The sequence below is a fragment of the Lasioglossum baleicum genome, chromosome 4, assembly GCF_051020765.1.
Source record: "Lasioglossum baleicum chromosome 4, iyLasBale1, whole genome shotgun sequence".
Lineage (NCBI taxonomy): Eukaryota > Metazoa > Arthropoda > Insecta > Hymenoptera > Halictidae > Lasioglossum > Lasioglossum baleicum.
In genome coordinates this window covers 17,345,267-17,359,100 of record NC_134932.1, presented here as the reverse complement: position 1 = coordinate 17,359,100, position 13,834 = coordinate 17,345,267, and the positions used below count along the sequence as shown (strand labels likewise).

At 34.9% G+C, this 13,834-nt stretch overlaps 2 protein-coding genes across 2 annotated transcripts in view; one reads left to right on the top strand and one right to left on the bottom strand.

Moving 5' to 3' along the window:
• Window positions 1-284: 284 nt before the first annotated feature.
• LOC143208489 (uncharacterized) lies at window positions 285-12,067 on the top strand. The gene is made up of 14 exons (XM_076422960.1): window positions 285-523; window positions 1,714-1,852; window positions 2,736-3,075; window positions 3,624-3,989; window positions 4,163-4,332; window positions 4,870-5,189; window positions 6,297-6,466; window positions 7,356-7,719; window positions 8,575-8,713; window positions 9,205-9,541; window positions 10,232-10,594; window positions 11,078-11,247; window positions 11,489-11,787; window positions 11,887-12,067. Exons 1-14 carry the CDS (start codon window positions 345-347, stop codon window positions 12,050-12,052), a joined length of 3,522 nt encoding a protein of 1,173 aa, XP_076279075.1. The 5' UTR covers window positions 285-344; the 3' UTR covers window positions 12,053-12,067.
• Window positions 12,047-13,834, bottom strand: part of LOC143208488 (uncharacterized) — an 8,781-nt gene continuing 6,993 nt past the window's right edge. The window contains exon 5 of the mRNA XM_076422959.1: window positions 12,047-13,746. Within this exon, the coding sequence (XP_076279074.1) occupies window positions 13,447-13,746 (300 nt within the window). The 3' untranslated portion in view covers window positions 12,047-13,446. The remainder of the gene's footprint in view (window positions 13,747-13,834) is intronic.

Here is a 13,834-nt window from a genome sequence, read left to right as displayed (position 1 = left end):
GACTCATTACTATTGCTGCTTACGTAAATGGTTACTATCGGTGTCATTTAAATAAATATTGTGCTAGATAATAGTCACTGTTTCCTTTTTCGCCTATATTTCGTGAAGTTATCGCCACGTGTTTCTCTTCACTGTATTTACGAATTGTCCTTTGTCAGTCAGTATCTAAGCTCTTTTAAATGCCAAAATATGCAGCGAGCAATCGATAATTTAAACAGTTTTATTTTATGTAAAATATTTCGTCGCAAGGTTATTTATTGGTATAAATAAATCGGACCACAACCGGCTTCAGATACTTCCAGACCGAACTCGTTATAGTGAGTTACAGGTTGAAAAACTTTATAATGAAGCAGTTTACGTTTTTATTTATTGTTGGCTTGTGTGTAGCGAATATTCTCGCGAAATGTGTTGTACAAACACCATTGGGGCCTATAAAAGGGACTCGGTTGAAGTCAAGATCTGGAAAAACTATTTATGCGTGTAGAGGTGTACCGTACGGAGAGTCAACCGCTGGAAGAAATAGGTTCGTACTACTGATTTTAATTAATTAATTGGGCTATAAGCAAGTAACCCTGTTTAAGTATATGCATATTTCGCACACTAATTTTTTACTTTTTAAAATATTTATTCCCAATATACGGAATAAACCTGCTTCATAAAAAGAAGATGAAACACTGCATACGTTTAAAACAAATGTAAAATAAGTGGCGAAAAAGATAATTTTTATTAGATGCAATGAAATATCATTTTCATCGGTTCGTTAGCTCAGCCGTTATAGTTTAATGAAAGAAGATTGACACTTTAAGTCTGAAAACCCAACAATTTTCAAGATACCGAAAAATCCTTTCAGATTCGTTTATGTATATCACTAAAGACTATATCATATTTGGATTTGAACAAAATCTGAGAGACTACTCCGAAAAGCGTCCGATTTTAGTAGAATAAGTTTCATTGACAGCAAGTTGCAAACACAGACTGAAATATTCGAATGCATACACGCGTGCATCGTTCGAACTGTGTTGCATGGTCCATCAATGACAGACGTAGCATTAATAACAAGTCACATAAACCGAGCGCGACACGAACGTGTTGAAAATAGGGTTACGCTCAACAGCATTGTAGCTTTTTTCATTGAGCATTGTCTATTACTAGAATGCATACACTTCTACTGTGTTTCCACACTGAATTTACCACCACTGGTAAAATGATCGGTTTTATATATTTTATGTTACAATTATTGGAATTATAAAGAATTTTCTACCGGAAATGATTGAACAAATTTTTTATTTCTGCTGAAACTGCACGGAATCTAAAGAAATTTAATCTTGCAATTTTTAGAAGGCAACACGTGTCAGTCACATTAAGTGCTCGATAAATTTAGTATTAGTGTACAAGTAAATTAATTAGTAATACTTATTTGTTCACACATTGAATTACTTAAAATAAAAATTATAAGATAAGAATTATGAAATAATGTTTATCAAATCTAAAGAAGGCAATCAAATTTTATCCTAATATTTTTCATATTCGGGAAGGATTGAATTTTCAATATATATTTATTTTTTGGATTTCGCCAACAATACGGAGACTATTTGTACCTTACTAATATGAGATATTAGTAAAAATTGACGTCTGAATATTTTTCGAAATTCTCATCTTCATGAATCATCTTCCGTAATCGGTGTTCTAATAATGAAAACAATGCATTTAAAGATTCTGCAATCCGGTGCCGAAAAAGAAATGGGATCACATCCTGGTGGCAGATCATGACCGCTGTGAATGCCCGCAGCTAACTGCTGGTGTCGTACATGGCTGTGAGGATTGCTTGCACCTGAATATTTACACTCCCGAGGTATTTAATAAACTTTACCTTAAAAAACTGTTGAGTTTCATGAATCGTATATAACCACAAAAATCCAAATGCCTAACAAGAACGTTGGAGGTAGCAAGACGCCATTTTGTCGCCTTCTAGGACGCTATTCCCGCGCGCTTCCCCCAAGGCCCAGTCACGTGACGCGTTTCGTCTTGTCAGTTGTACATGCTTTACATTATCACATGACTCTCCGATACTCGCGGAGAAAGGGTAATTGTATTCCTCCAATTCGAGTCGATACCCCTGATCTTACAACACTGGCTCGGACCTTTACAAGGGTCGGAACGGTAGTACACGTATTCAGGATGATTCTCGTGTAGCAACTACAAAAATTAAGTGACTTATTTTCCCGAGAACTATTGACAGTATACGAATGAACTTTCTCGAGCTGCATAAGGTGGTGGACTCCTTTTTTCCAGGATTGGAAGCGTGCGGGATTTGCGTTCTGATTTCTCGATAATACAAAAATGGGGTTTCTCAGTAGTCAAAAACGCTAGATAAAAGTTAGATCTAGGCCGCTATCGCCTTCAAAAGTCAATAATTCGCATTATTTGGAATCATACAACTGCTATCTGCATAGCTACATGCTGACGAATAATGCATATTACGCCTCGTAAACGAAAAAACAGGACTTTTGAGGGCGGTAGCGCCCTAGATCGATGTTTTATCTAGTGTTTTTGACTACTGAAAACCCCCATTTTTGTATTATCGAGAAATGAGAATGCAAATCCGGCAACCTTGCAATCCTGGAAAAAGGAGTCTACTCCCTTAGATACTTTAGATTTATGTAAACAATTGTTTATCGTACTTGTTATAAAAGAGTTCTTCTACAATTTTTTTCATACGTTTTTCTCTGTTCTAGCCTAATCCGAAAGTTTTATTGCCCTGTATGGTGTACATCCCGAGTGGCGACAATATACAGAAAAATAATAGTCTCTCCTCCGATGGACCTGAGTATTTGCTCGACCACGCTAATGTTGTGCTCGTAGTTATAAATTACCGGTTAGACATATTGGGATTTTTGAGCACCGGGGATAGTGCAGCACCTGGAAACTATGGCCTCAAGGATCAAGCATTGGCACTCAAATGGGTAAAAGAATATATTAAGTTTTTCGGCGGAAACCCGGAAGAAATAACTGTATTTGGAGAAGGTGCTGGTAGTGAATATGTTAACCACCATCTTCTCTCAAACGTATCACAACGTAAGTACCTAAAATTTATTAGTACAACTGTTTTCGCTATTCAGATTCCCCTGATATTTAACTTATTAATTAAGCAATTCGAAAGATTTTATTTTCAATAGATATCATAATGATTGTCACAAAGATTCATTCACTTTTGACTATGCAGTTACACACTTATATTTTTTTATTTTTATTCACAGTTTTTTATAGAACAGTTTTCATGCTAACACGAAAACGATATCAATACATTCTGCCATTAAGAACAATCATCTCAAATATGAAAAGAGTCTACAGCATAATCGATTCTCAAGAAATGTAACTTATTTAAATAGCAAAATGATTAACAAGAATTGATTCGTTCCATGTTTGAACATTTAACAATTACTTTTCTATCGTTATTATCAATATAAACAACATCATCAATAAAAAGCAGGAATCAGTGATATATGGATATACATAGTTCCCTGGCATTTAATAAAACATTTTCAACATCCGACTTTGCGAAACCTGTTGCATGGAAAAATATCCCTTTTAATGGTAAAACCAATTTATATATTTCGTTACAGGATTATTTCAACAAGCCATTTGTCAAAGTGGAGTTAGCCTTAGCCCTGGCGCAGTCGCAGTGGGTCCATCTTACTATGAAAAAGTCAAGAAGGTTGCAGAACTTCTCAAATGTCCCACAAAAGATTCTCACAAGATGATTGAGTGTCTTCGAAAGTTACATGTTACGGAAATAATGAAGGTATCATTGCAAGTGTTTGATGATATAGAGATAGCGGCACAAAGAACATGGAGGCCTACCGTGGAACCAAAAGGACCCGGCGCGTTCTTAACCGCTACACCGGACATTTTGATACAAGAGAACAAGTTGAAGCGTTGTCGATTGATCTTTGGGAATGTAAAGGACGAAGGAACCTACTTTGCCGAAAGTAAGACCAACAGAGCTATTTCTTAACTTTCCGCGGCAAATTAGCAAATTTTTAAATATAAATTTTATAAATAATTACAATGACACACACGTGATTCGCTTGATCGAGTAATTTTTTTAATTTTTTCACATTGGTATAATACAGTATCAGTGACAAGACGTTTGATTTTTCAGAAATGATGAAATCTCCGAAACTATACGATCGTTGCCTAAAGGACCCGGTGGCTGTGATAATACGATTATTAAAATACTATTCGCCATTAGACGGAATGAACGTCACGGATATAGCTGTAAAAGCGAAGAACTTCTATATTGGTACCGGAGTACCGAAATCCAAGGAAGATGTAAGTACATGTCTGAGCAATGTAATAAGATTATGCGACATCCCCGTGCTCGAGACCTTCGAGCGGAAGTCTCTAGTATCTATAAATACAAACCCACTGCTCTATAGTTAGGAAAGAATGACAGCTAAAATAGACTTTATCGCACATATTTACGAACATTTACTAACTATAAGTATTTCACTATAATTATTAATATAGGTTACAATGAATGAAAACCTGTGGCAAAGCGTTAATGAAAAACAGAGACGAAGTTTATCAAAAAATTTGAAAATATTTACAATCCCAGACAGGATCATTTACAAGCAATATTCTAGTTTGCCTATACTCATTAGCACACTTGGATTTAATATTATTTTCAGTCTGCTGGACTTAATAAGAAAGCAAACATTTTTCTATTTTACCCTAAATCATCACAATCAAGACAGAAAATTTTTATTTTACATAAGCAATTTCTCAAGAACAAATTCATGTAAAAAATTACCAAATGCTGTCCCTTATTAATGGCAATTGTTTTGAATACTGTTTCTGTGATTTCAGCTCTTAGAAGGATTCACGAATTGCGTGACAGACTTCTTCTACGTATTCCAGACGCTCCAATTCACGAAATACTTACAACGAATTGAACCGGATACATCGTACGCTTATCTTTTCGACTATCTCGGAACCATCACTAGCGCGATGAATTTCCCAGGAAAACTGAGCAAGACTCTGGTTGGTCATGGCTCTGAGATATTTTCCGAATTCCCGACATCAGGGGCGTACATAGACCCTAAGTATAGCTCCCTGAAGCCGTCAGGAAAGGATTATAAAATGATTGAAATTTTCACTGACCTGTGGACCAGTTTTGCTAACAACCGGTATGAAAAAATATTCGTGTAATGATCGTCCATCAGAACATGGCAGTGATTTCGACAGTGGGGCGCAGAGGGATCTGCGGGACCCTCTCTTGACGCCAGGCTGTGGACCCCATTTTTATGCTCGTTCCGGTCATACTAATAGACCAGCAGGGGAAGACGTGTAGCACGGATACAGTCTTCCTTCGCATAGCGTGACTTTCGTCTCTACGGATAGTGTTACTTTTTATCCCCCCCCCCCTCCCCTATTTGAGGGTTCCTGCAATGTAGCACGATCCGAGGTCGGATATCGGTGAGGCAATACTAGTGCAATGATGAATCTTTATTATTTTTTGTTACTTCGTTACAAAACTTTTAACAACGGATTCGTGAAATTTTTCCGATTAGAACGAGACCAAACACGATAGAATTATGTAGATAGAATTGAAATAAGCGATGAAATTTTCGAATGCAAATAAGGACAGCATGCGGAAAGAAAGAGACGCGCAGATTCGTAGCAGCCGGCATAGATCAAAGGCCAACGTATCGATTGCAATGGTAAAGCAAATAAAAAACATTTTTATATTTTATTCTGTATTTCCAGAACTTTCATTAACATATTTGTAAGATTTCCCTGGTTAAAAAAGACCAAACTCGACAAAGTTTCAATCATATTTACCTATATCATAGTGAGTTATGATCACACTTTAAATCAGTAAATATAGTCCAAATTATGCCGTATTTAGACTCATTTTAATCAGAAAAATCTCACAAACACGTTGGTAAAAGTTCTGCAAAAAAAGAATGAGAAATGAAAAACTTTCCTATTTGCAATGACATTGTGTAATCGATATGCATGTTTTCGACCTACAGTCCGTCTTTGTAGTTTATGCGCTGTCCTTCTCTATGTTCGGCAAACTTCGGATAAAATAGTACCTCTATGCTTTCTGAGACTCTATACTACCGAGGTTGTCACACTATCCGAGGGACGACTGTATCATGTGTCCCTACAAGTTTCTCACTGCCATCTGCTGATGGACGATCAGTATTGTACTTGTAGTTAGAGAGATTCGTATAAAAATCGAATAACAAGCTATTTCTGCATGAATGATTAATACATTTTTATTGCAGCTTTCCCAGTTCCGATAAATTGAAGAATAGTCATTTGTGGCAGCCAATAAGAAATACTACCAAACATCTTAAGATAGGCAATGGCGATAGCATCGAGGTGACTTTGGAAGTCAAGTATTCGAGTAGAGTCAATTTTTGGTTCGAAAATGTACCCCAGTACTGCATGGATTGATGAAATAATATACTCCCGGTCTCTACGTTCCGATGATACGACGAACAGGATATTTCTTTAGTTAAACCATTGTTTATTAATCTTGTTTTGCTCGCTGTGCTTTTTTTTAATTTGGATTTGGATTTTGACGATCTTTGGACATATTGGAGAACTTGACATTTGAACAACTTTCTCCTATATTTTATTTGTCTGTTCGTTACAGTTGTAATTTCTAAAATGTTGGTCAATAAAATGACCGATATTTCAACCTACAGCACAGAAAATGACTGTATGGATCCACTAATATCCGTGGTGTTTAGGAACTCGCAAAGTATTAGGACATCAATCTAACTCCTGAACCTAAAGATCATAGCCTGGCTAAATCTCGATTAGTTTTTCAGGAGAGGAAGTGCAGTTTAAAATAGCAATTATACGTCATATATTCACGTCGTGATGAATGCTTAGGGAAAAGTTGTTCATGTCCCTAACAACATATGTATGTCAAGACAATTATTCTATTATAAGCATAATAATTAGTATAACATAAGTATAATATTGTACAACTTATCTTGTGGTGAATGTTACAAATTGGTACAAATAAATGAAATATAACAAATGTATGGATTTTACGTATTTTACAGATTTTAAAGATTTTACAACTTATTCATCCACATGTGCATACACAAATGTGCTTGCAACATGCAATATAACAATAGTAGAATATTGTTCTTATATAATCCTACAAAATAAGCAGAACGTCTCATTGAATAGCAGTCATATAGTAAGACTATTCTTCCTTAAATAATGGAATGCAGAGTTAACAATGTGTCAAACTGTTTGCTAGATAACTGCAAATATAAATTATGATAATGCTCAAGGTCGTGTGTCAAATACAACGCATTGAATAGCTGGCACGTCACGTTCTCCAGTAACGCGGCTCTCGGAAAATGTGAAACATTCAAACACGTGGAATACTTTGAATTGTAAAAGTGTGATAAACGTTATGTGCTTCCGTCTACAATCGTACAGGAATAATACGTACAAAAATGAATCTTTCATTGATAAAAAAACGTTACTTTTCAACGTAGTAATGTTGACACTCATTGGCATAACTATATTCACAGTGATGAATTTTTGGTTCTTTCTGGACGAGCCAAAAATTATGATTGGGGAGGGTTACGTTTTGGGTACGACAATGCGGACGAGAAATGGGCGAAAAATTTTTGCTTTCCTCGGAATTCCTTATGCGGAAGCACCCCTTAAAAATTTGAGGTTGTTATCTAAATGTGACCGAAGGTCAGAAATTAGTAGAATAAGCAAGGCGAAAGTGATTTTGTTGGAAAACGTTTAAATATTAAATGGTTGTGGATAGTGATGTATTGTGAGAAATAATCTTACAAACACATGTAGAATCTTGACAAGATTGATACATTTCCCTTGTGTAATACTTATTTTCTGTTGATTAATCGTTAGACTGTGTGCACAAATATTCATCTTGATTATTAGACTACGGATACAAAATAAAAATATTCTGCGTCGATTGTAATAAGTGAGAAATAAATAGAATATTATTTCTTTTCTTAACAATTTGAATATGTGAGAAATAATTTTCTTTGAAAGTGACATGACAATATTCAATTCTTTTGATATCTTGATTGTTCTTTTGATGAATCGATGGATATTATTTGTTGCTACTTTGACTCAGACTGTGCAAAATTCATGTAAAGAAGTGTATCGTTATAATTTTAATCATAAAATTATAGTTTTTGAATAATCACAAAACCGTGTTCACTACAAGGTTTCATGTTCACAAGGAAACAATTCGTAGCAATTTTAATTTTAACAACAATTCGATTAATCCAAGCTTGTGCAACTTGCGACTTCTCTCCCCACTCCTGGGTTCACCCCACCGAACTCCCGTGAGGTGTAGGAGGAAACTGAGGAGATTAGGTGTGTGGGAAACTAAACCGGTATACATACTGGTAGTGGGAATGGTGAAGCGTCAGCGGGGAAGGAGTTGCCCAGGCATGGTTTAAGCTTAGGAACCTCGTAACAATTTCTCGAGGCATCTAATGTAACTGGTTAAAGTATTAAAAATCGATTTACTTTCTGTTTTCTTGTTGAAAGATTTCGTAATCCTGTTCCAAAGAGAGCATGGAGAGGAACTCTAAAAGCGCAGAAAGAGGGCCATGAATGTCTGCAGTTTCACGAAGGCACCGTTGTAGGAAATGAAAATTGTTTAACGTTAAATATTTATACTCCAAAGGTACATGAATACTTCTACATTTTCTTAGATCCACGACGATCTTAAATATGATTCATAATGACCGTGAATACAAATATTGTATTCAGTCGTAGCATAAGTTCCATTTAATATTTCTCCTCACCTATTAACAAATTGCAGACTGACATAAATTATATGATTTCCATTATTGTTCATGACTAGACAGCGGATCTTTATGCAAAATAAAAATTGTCCGCATCAATTGCAAGAGATAGAAACCGAATAGAATGTTATTTCTTCCTTTAATGATCGTAATTCAGGCGAAATCATATATTAACATCTTCAATTTTTAATATTGTTCAACTATTTTCAAATTCATCTACTCAATTTTACTATAAATGCATAAAGATTCGCTGTCTATTCATGACAGTTCTCCAATGAGTTCATTGTTTTTGCACAGTGACACATAACTAAATTCTTCTAATCATTTACTTATATAATTTGCATCTAATTAAATGTTTACTTATTGAAAGGTAAAGAGGACCGACCTGCTACCGGTGATGGTGTTCATTCATGGCGGTGGATACCTAACCGGAAACTCGAGTCGCCATCTTTACGGACCAAACTACTTGCTGGACAAGGATATTTTATTTGTAACCCTCAACTACCGATTAGGTCTCTTCGGATTTCTCAGCACTGGGGATGCAGCTGCTCCCGGCAATTTCGGGTTAAAGGATCAAGTGCTGGCTTTAAAATGGGTCCGGAGAAATATTCGTGCTTTCGGTGGCAATCGGAACGAAGTATTGTTGGTTGGTCACAACGCAGGTGCCACGTGCGTTCATCTACACTCCATTTCGAACAGCTCAAAACGTACGTTTCTATATTCATTCTTCAGTAGATTGCGAATTTTACGACAAAAAAGAATAGATGACATTGAAAACAAAGTTTCGAAAGAATTTAAGAATATTTTGTATTACTATATTTATCTTGTTGCATTATTAAAGGAAGAATGACAATCGTGTTCCTTATAATTTATATAGAAAATTTAAGTGTAATACTCAATATTGCGTATAATATCCACGTGGTTTAATAAAATCCAGTAAATAATTGTTACGGAAAGCATATGGCAAACGTATTTATATATGTCAGAGTAGTGCAGAATTACAATTGAATTACTCCAGGAATTATAATATTACAAATTAATTGAATTACATTGTAGTTCGGTCATATTGTACTTTATAATTCAGATCTTCATTCAATTAAATTACTATGTAATTAAAAAATAGCGTTACGCATTATGACACAGACAGCAAACAAGTATACATATGAAAGAAAAACATAACATAAAAATATATCGCAGTTCGTGAAAGTTCTGGGCAATAATTTGGAGAGCTGTATTCAATTGTGTAATTGACTTACAATGTAATTGAATTAGCACAACTCTGGTATATGTAATAAGAAATATATTTTTCTACTTTGCCAAAAATAATGTAAAAAATGATTTAATTAGGAAATGCATTCAAAGATAGACAAATATGTTTTATTTACTTATTTTTACAGACTTGTTCAACAGCTACATTATGCAAAGTAACATTGCTATACCATCGACGGGATTTCGTTTCGATCGTTCATATTTTCATTCGGCAAAAAGGCTCGGTAGTAATAATAATTGTTCTACCAACGACTCGTATTCACTAGTGAATTGTCTAAGACGTTCTTCTGCTATCAAACTAATGAAAACTTCATTGATCTTTACACATTTACAAGAACTATTACAGATAGAATGGGGACCAGTAGTGGAGCCGCAATCTATGGGTGCATTTCTAACGGAATCTCCTATTACTTTGGTAGAGAGATGCGAGCTGAAGAAAAGTCCGTTTGTGATGGGCTTCGTTCCGGATGAAGCAACATCAATTCTGCAAAGTTACTATCCTGTAAATTAAAGTAATCGATACGAATATTAACCCTTTGCCCTCCTTTGTCGAGTGTGACTCGACATCGGAGAAAGGAAAATGTAAATGAAACGTGTTTTTATACGTACATGGTTCTTCCTTTATTTATTTAAGTCGTATTTTTTAGTTAAAAACAAATATAAGTACCACAAATATAAATTACAACAAAGGTTAAGAGCTGTATATTTAATATAATTAGTAAACAAAAGTGTTTCAAGTAAGTAGCAGTCAAGGAGCTGTCCTTTGAAGTAAATTTCAAATGAAACACTTGAAATAGTAGAGAAACGTTGGCAACAAAATTGAAAAATAATTCCGAGTGCAAAGGGTTAAGTTGAAGCTGTTAAAACATGAAAGACATGTTTCGTTTTCATTCGTGCACTGGTAGTTTATTCTGCATACTCAGAAGCACGAACACAAATACTGGTACGATTAAAAATTTCGAATGTTGTTCTAGGTTTGTATCTCAATGACACTGCATACAATTTTTTCGTACGAGATCCATCATCTATGATGGAAAAGATACTGCAAAACATTTATTTCATGAGGAGTAAGAATACCACTTACATAGCAATCGAAGCGAAGAAATTTTATTTGGGGACTGACATACCGAAAGAAAAAGAGGAGGTATCATTTTTAATTCACTAATCGTTTGGTTTATAAAATGATGACCAACAATACAGTATTATGAGTCTTAAACTGAGTCATTTGTATTCTGAGAGGTCACTTTAAAAAGTAATTTTCACCATAATATCAATCATGTATGCTGAATATTATTAATGATTTCACATTATTCAAAACGTTTGTAACCAGTTGGTATTAGACAGAGATGATACAATAAAAAACCTTTTCTGTCTGAATTTCATAGGTTCTACACGGAATTTCACAATTTTTGACAGACATAATCGTGCTGTATCCCTCAATGTACTACAGAAAATATGTAACAGAACATTGTGGACGGGAAATTTATGTGTATCTGTTCAACTATCGCGGCACTACGAATACATTATTAGATTTGAAGGACTTTGATTATTTTGACGATACTAATCATTTATTTCCACGGAACTCGACGTCTACGAGTTTAAATTACGATATCAAACAGACTTCATCTAATCGCAATATCAGCGTTCTTATGGTGGATTTGTGGACGTCTTTTGCAACCACAAGGTACACGATCTTCCATAATAATATATACGTTTCTTGAAATTCACAAGACTAAACAATGTAAATTGTTTAAATATTCAAACAATATTTTATAATGTTCAGTATACCGACGTCAATTCTCTTGGAAGAATCATCAATGTGGAAGCCTTACTCAAACAACAGCTCCTTTCTTCAAATAGGAAATATTTCTGATGCTACAACAACATTACAAACTTCGTTATTCGCAGAACGAATGAGATTTCTGCACAATATGTATTATTATACTTAATGTTCATAAATGTAGTACTAATACTGGAAATAAAATTTGAAAATATTTCTAAATGTTTCTCGATTGCGAATAACATAAAAAGAATGGACTGTATCATGTAGGATGTAAGTAACACCATATAAAATTGTATATTCATTATTATGTACCATATAGTTATGCATATAAGTACTATAAATTGTTGTATTTAATAGAATCTCGTCGGTGCTCAGACACACACTTTTTGTGACCGACGAGATACTGTTGAAGACTGCCAGCCATATAGGAGATGGCGTCATTCGAATAATTCGGTGTTTTCTTACGCCCTCGAGGATGTATTCTGGCTGGAGTAAGAAACAGAAGACCATCGACATCGAGTAAATTATTGCCGTAACTTCACATTGCTCAGCTCGATTTTTTGACTCCGACACAGCAGAAGGCTGTATCGGACCATGCTTGTGTGTACCAGACCGGTAGCAGAGTTGTGCTAACTCAATTACATTGTAATTCAATTACACAATTGAATTACATTGTATTTCAATTATATAGTAATTCAACTACGTCGTAACTGTAAGAATGTTTATATACCACCGTGTGGATGACTGACTGTTTCACTCACATGTTTATCTGTTATATATAATTTTATTGATTTATGCGTTGCGTTAACGTTTTCTTTACAAATGTATGTTACATTCAGATTTTTATAAATAAACCGTTTCCCGTGAGCGAGCAACGGGTCGCAACCTGCCCTGTTTAGCCTCCTTACATAACTGAGTTACATAATTCAAACCTTAGAAATTGAAATACAATATAATTAAAATACAGCTCTCCAAATTATAGCTCAGAACTTTGAATAAGTGCGATATATTTTTATGTTCTTCTTGCATATATGTTTGCTGTCAATGCGGCGTAGTTTCTATTTATCGACCTCGTTCATACTGCGGAACGCTATTTTATAATAGTACTCCAATTACAATTACAAATTGCATTGTAATTTAATTGAATAAAGATCTGAATTATAAATTACATTATGACTGAATTACAATGTAACCGATACAGTGTTACCGATAGTTTGCGGATTTAGGCGTATTAGCAAGAACTGAATATTTTATATTGTCTAAGATTCCATTTTGTTATATGCATACATATTGTATATGTTTCGTGGTGAGATAAAAAGATTTGCCCCGCAACGGCGGAGCACAGGCGATAATGGTAAATGTAACAAAGGTAACAATAGTATATGTGGTTCATTAACTCGAGCTGTCAGCAGAGGACATTAATACAATAGTCAAACGCGTTACAACGTCTGATCGAATAAAACGAATACATAAGACTTGTGTAATGTGTATCCCTCGTTAAACTTTCCAACGTTTGGAACAAAATAAAGTTGAAATCCATAAATCATGGGACTACGTTAATTACTTCTTCTGTCCACTCGAAACTGTTTGCCCCGACAGGCGATAGTCTTTCAGTCGTTGCAATGTCTTCGACAACCTTTCATTTTGTCGTGTAAGTACTTCGATTTTCTCACGGTTCGTATCTAGTTGTCGTGTCATGTCTGCAATTGGATCTACCCCCTCCTTTCGAAATCCTTTAAGAGAGTTGTTCTCATCCATATTCTTCAATATCATGTCGTCTTGTTGATTAGCTATTCCAACACGTAACAACTCCATTTCATGCTGTAGCTTTTCGACCTCTCTTCTATGCTCATCTTTTATCTGTAAAGTATAAATTAAAATTAATGTATAAATTAAAGTGGTACATGTTCGATACTGTTGCGTTTTATTTATGAAACATCATATTTGT

What these genes read in the sequence shown, in the direction of transcription:
- LOC143208489 (XM_076422960.1), top strand. Translation starts at nt 345, where the DNA reads ATGAAGCAGTTTACGTTTTTATTTATTGTTGGCTTGTGTGTAGCGAAT. An exon ending in GCACCCCTTAAAAATTTGAG is followed by an intron (nt 7,720 to 8,574) that starts GTTGTTATCTAA and finishes TCTTGTTGAAAG; the next exon opens with ATTTCGTAATCCTGTTCCAA. An exon ending in ACGTCTTTTGCAACCACAAG is followed by an intron (nt 11,788 to 11,886) that starts GTACACGATCTT and finishes TATAATGTTCAG; the next exon opens with TATACCGACGTCAATTCTCT.